The 5589-nt window shown below is 51.7% G+C and overlaps 1 protein-coding gene across 1 annotated transcript in view; it reads right to left on the reverse strand.

Moving 5' to 3' along the window:
* Positions 1-1139: 1139 nt before the first annotated feature.
* The window catches only part of AP2S1 (adaptor related protein complex 2 subunit sigma 1), an 8139-nt gene continuing 3689 nt past the window's right edge, over positions 1140-5589 (reverse strand). Inside the window, exons 3-5 of the mRNA XM_075847716.1 lie at positions 3403-3516; positions 1500-1559; positions 1140-1423 (exon numbers count right to left, since the gene is read on the reverse strand). Coding sequence (XP_075703831.1) covers positions 1322-1423; positions 1500-1559; positions 3403-3516 — 276 coding nt within the window. The 3' untranslated portion in view covers positions 1140-1321. The remainder of the gene's footprint in view (positions 1424-1499; positions 1560-3402; positions 3517-5589) is intronic.

The raw sequence follows: 5589 nt of genomic DNA on the forward strand, positions 1-5589 counted from the left end.
AGGGGCGTCCAGCACCGGCCGCCATTAAATGTACGCGCCAGGAAGCTCCAGTCACGTAGCTGTATGTATATATATATATATATATATATGAACACTTATCGCTGGAGCTTCCCGATGCAGCAGAGGCTGCCCTGCCGCCACCTGCCCCAGGTCTCCAGTGACGTAGCACCCCGGGCAGAGATAGCAGCCGGGACTCCTGGGCCGCTGTGCGCGTGGTGTCTGGATTTCCCGGCCACAGTGCCTCCAGCGCTCTGTCCGGGGACCAAGTATAAACAGTGACGTCCGGAGCCCCCGAACATGTCACCCGGCGCTCTGCCCCAGGGGCTCGGACGGAGCTCACCGTTTGCCTGTACAGTGGGATACGTTGCAGCTTTCAGCTGGAGGAATACGATACACCGGTATACCGCTGTGTCAACGAGGCCTCACCCGCTCTTATTGCTGCGCATTTCGCAATATATCACAGCGGGGGCCGTTGCCTAACACAGATTCTGGCTTCGGTGACACAATGATGATAATCCAGTGCCACTTATACAGGGACCAGAACTTCCTGTCATTATATGGACTGTTCCACACTGGCTCTTCACAGGGGTGGACAGAAACGCTGTTGACGGTCTCCGAGTTTTGATTAGCGGCGGCTACTCTCCATCTCCGCTCCATTTGCACACGGCTGTGATCAGTCACCTTGGCCTCGCTGCATTGTCTATTGGAGCCTGAAGTAGGTGTAATCTACCTCCTGTCTCATCAGAGGCTCAATCTGCTGCCCGCTCCCCTATGCTTTACATTGCAGCACTGCTCTATTAGCACACAGCCATGATTAGGGACTCTAGCATTGCTGCATTATCTATTGGATTGTGAAGTCAACCTCGTCTCATCAGAGGCTCAGGCTGCTTCTGTCATCCCCTATGCTTTACACTGCAGCTCTGCTTGTTCAGATTGGCTGCTACGTATAAGCACAGGCTCAGCAGGACGTCCGTCCACGTGGAGGTGATAAACTACAAATATATTCAATACTTCCATGATGGAATCCACTGATTGGTTGTTAGCGGCGCACAAATCTGAAGACGAATGTACGGACACCCCCCACACCCCCTCATCTCACCCATCCCCCAGCAGAACATGTGACTGCGCCACTTTCATACTTATTTATTTAACGCTTTATTTAATTTTTTCACATTTAGAGAATACAAATAAAAAACAATCCGTCCACGATGAGCAGGCGGGAGCGCGGGAATAACACAAGACGGGAGGAGCGCGCGGGGCGGTCCGGGGCGCGCACACAGCTACGTGACAGGTCGGTATATACAGGAGGCGGGGCCTCAGGTCACTCCAGGGACTGCAGCATCAGCAGCTGTTTCAGGACCTTCGTTTGGCTCGTTTCCCGAATTTCTCCGGCCAAGAACATCTCGTCCACCACCGTGTACACCTGGGGGAGGGGCAGAGCGTGTGAGACGGGAACGAGAGCAGCGAGCGGGGAGACAAGCGGCGGCGCGGACACTCACCTTATAGAAGTTAAAGACCAGATCCAACTCACAGACATTGTGGAAGTATTCATTCAGCACCTGGAGAGGAAGCAAGATGGAGGACGGGGTAAGACACTGCCGCTCCACCCCGACATACAGGAAACAAGATGGAGGACGGGGTAAGACACTGCCGCTCCACCCCAACATACAGGAAACAAGATGGAGGACGGGGTAAGACACTGCCGCTCCACCCCCCCCCCCGACATACAGGAAACAAGATGGAGGACGGGGTAAATAACTGACGCTCCACCCCGACATACAGGAAACAAGATGGAGGACAGGGTAAGACACTGCCGCTCCACCCCAACATACAGGAAACAAGATGGAGGACGGGGTAAATAACTGACGCTCCACCCCGACATACAGGAAACAAGATGGAGGACGGGGTAAATAACTGACGCTCCACCCCGACATACAGGAAACAAGATGGAGGACGGGGTAAGACACTGCCGCTCCACCCCCCCCCCCCCCCGACATACAGGAAACAAGATGGAGGACGGGGTAAGACACTGCCGCTCCACCCCCCCCCCCCCCGACATACAGGAAACAAGATGGAGGACGGAGTAAATAACTGACGCTCCACCCCCCCCCCCCCCCGACATACAGGAAACAAGATGGAGGACGGGGTAAATAACTGACGCTCCACCCCGACATACAGGAAACAAGATGGAGGACGGGGTAAATAACTGACGCTCCACCCCGACATACAGGAAACAAGATGGAGGACGGGGTAAGACACTGCCGCTCCACCCCCCCCCCCCCCCGACATACAGGAAACAAGATGGAGGACGGGGTAAGACACTGCCGCTCCACCCCCCCCCCCCCCCCCGACATACAGGAAACAAGATGGAGGACGGAGTAAATAACTGACGCTCCACCCCCCCCCCCCCCCCGACATACAGGAAACAAGATGGAGGACGGGGTAAATAACTGACGCTCCACCCCGACATACAGGAAACAAGATGGAGGACAGGGTAAGACACTGCCGCTCCACCCCGACATACAGGAAACAAGATGGAGGACGGGGTAAATAACTGACGCTCCACCCCGACATACAGGAAACAAGATGGAGGACGGGGTAAGACACTGCCGCTCCACCCCCCCCCCCCCCGACATACAGGAAACAAGATGGAGGACGGGGTAAGACACTGCCGCTCCACCCCCCCCCCCCCCCCCCGACATACAGGAAACAAGATGGAGGACGGAGTAAATAACTGACGCTCCACCCCCCCCCCCCCCGACATACAGGAAACAAGATGGAGGACGGGGTAAGACACTGCCGCTCCACCCCGACATACAGGAAACAAGATGGAGGACAGGGTAAATAACTGACGCTCCACCCCCCGACATACAGGAAACAAGATGGAGGACAGGGTAAATAACTGACGCTCCACCCCCCCCGACATACAGGAAACAAGATGATTGGCACAGTAAGGATTAAAGACGTCCGGTCACCTCTCTGGCGTCGCTTTATAGTAAATATTTGTATTCCAATGAAATAATCCTGGAGCATCTTTTTTTTTAGAACTCTGCATTGTGCCGTTCCTCTGTAATTCCTCTTAGAAATGTATTGATAAATTGTCAACTGGGCGTTACCATTCCCCTGGTGAAAGGGGCGTGTCCCTACACAATGACACTGTCCAATCAGTGCTGGCAGAGGACACACCCCCAACTGGTAACAGCAGTTGTCAATTTATACATCGATTTCTAGGAGGAATAGCAGAGGAATGTCACAACGAAGAGTTGTAAGAAAATATTTCCCAGAATTGTTATTTGATGGGGGATACAAGTATTTACAGGAACAGACGGGAGGGGACGGCTCCTCTTTAAGACCTCCCCACTTACATCCTGTCCTCCCCGGCCCCCCTCCCCCACATCTCACCTCTACAAAGTTGTGGATGGCTTCCAGGTAGGCCAGGTTATTATCCGTCACGTCCACGCAGATACAGAAGTAGAGACCGGCGTAGCGGCGGTAAATGATCTTAAAATTCCTGAACTGGAAGCAGAAGAGAGAAATGTGGTCAGAAAGATGGACGACAGCGGCGCCGCCTGATGACATCACACGGACGCAGCGCCGCCACGTGACACCGGACGCAGCGCCGCCACGTGACACCGGACGCAGAGCCACCACGTGACACCGGACGCAGAGCCACCACGTGACACCGGACGCAGCGCCGCCACGTGACACCGGACGCAGAGCCACCACGTGACACCGGACGCAGAGCCGCCACGTGACACCGGACGCAGAGCCGCCACGTGACACCGGACGCAGCCAATCACAGGCTGCAGCGTGACGAGGCCTAAAACGTCATCCAGGGAGGCCGGAGCGGACGTCAGCGGAGGGAGGGGGAAGTACGAGCGGCTTTCTTCCACAGCGAATATTCCATTCGAAAAACCGCTCCATAATGTGATGCGACTTTTATATATTAGAAACCCCCATAAATCCCCCCATTTTATAAACTTCACCCCTCAAAGTATTCAATACAGCATTCAGAAAGTTTAACCCTTTAGGTGCTTCATAGGAGTTTATAGCAAAGTAGAGGGGAAATTAACAAATTAACTTTTTTTTCCCCCGAAACTCATTTGTAATCCATTTTTCCTGCAACACGGAAGGTTTTACCCGAGAAACGGAACTAAATATTTATTGCGCGGATTCTGCGGTTTTTAGAAATATCCCCCATGTGGCCCTCGTGTGATAATGGACTGAAGCACCGGCCTCAGAAGGAGCAGCTGGAGGATTACGGGGCCTCCTTTTTATTAGAATATATTTTCGGCTTCGTGTCCGGTTTGGAGACGTCTTGTGGGGCCAAAACAGTGGAAACCCCCACAAGTGACCCCATTTTGGAAACTGCACCCCTCAGGGAAATTATCGAGGGGTATAGGGGGGCGTTTAGACCCCACAGGTTTTTTGCTGCATTCCGTGAAATAGAAAATCTAATTTTTCTGATAAAACGTGCAAATTTTTAGGCTGGGTTCACACACACTATTTACGGACGTAATTCGGCCGTTTTAGCCCCGAATTACGTCCGAAAATGCGGCTCAAAAGCGCCGGCAAACATCTGCCCATTCATTTGAATGGGTCTTACGATGTTCTGTGCCGACTGTTATTTTTTTTACGTGCCACTGTTTTTGACAGCGGCGCGTAAAAAAGACGCCCGCGTCAAATAAGTGCCTGTCACTTTTTCAGACGTAAATGGAGCCGTTTTACATTGACTCCATGGAAAAACAGCTCCAATTACGTCCGTAATGGACGCAGCGAAAGACGCCGGCACATGCACATTCTCCTGAAAACAGCACCGTAATTTCAGCCGTAACGGACGCTGCCGTGTGAACATACCCTTACATGGAATGGAGGAGAAAAATCACCCCAATATTTGTAAACCAATTTCTCCCAATTACGGCAATACCCCACATGTGGTCATTTACTGCTGGTTGGACAGACGGCGGGGCTCAGAAAAGCAGGAGCGCGGTTTGGCATGTAGATTTTGCTGGATCGGTTTCTGGGCGCCATATCACATTTGCAGAGCTTCTGAGGTACCAGTACAGGGGAAACCCCTTAAAAGTGACCCCATTTTGGAAACTAGACCCCTTAAGGAATTCATTGTAGTTTTCATGGGGTGCATGCAACTTTTTGATCAGTCTTTCTTCTATTTTTTAGAGGCGCGGTGACTAAAAATTCTCTCAATTTTGCTATTTTTCACAAATATATAAACCAAATTTTACCACTAACATAAAGTCCAATGTGTCACGAGAAAACAATCTCCAAATCGCTTGGATAAGTATAAGCATTTCAGAGTTATTTCCACATGAAGTGGCAACTGTCAGATTTGAAAAATGGGCTCTGAGCCTTAAGGCCCAAACAGGCTGCATCTTAAAAGGGGTATATTGGCACTTTATTATTGATGGCCTATCCTCAGGATAGGCAACCCAGATTTTATTAATGGAGGTCCCCTTCATTGAGTCGATCAGTGGGGGTCCTGGGTTTTAGGCACCCACTGAAAATACTGATGGCCTATCCATCAATATTAAAGTCCCCAAATAGTTTGTTAAAGGAGATTTCCTAGGTGAG

This window comes from Rhinoderma darwinii (assembly GCF_050947455.1).
Source record: "Rhinoderma darwinii isolate aRhiDar2 chromosome 8 unlocalized genomic scaffold, aRhiDar2.hap1 SUPER_8_unloc_1, whole genome shotgun sequence".
Taxonomy (NCBI): Eukaryota; Metazoa; Chordata; class Amphibia; order Anura; family Rhinodermatidae; genus Rhinoderma; species Rhinoderma darwinii.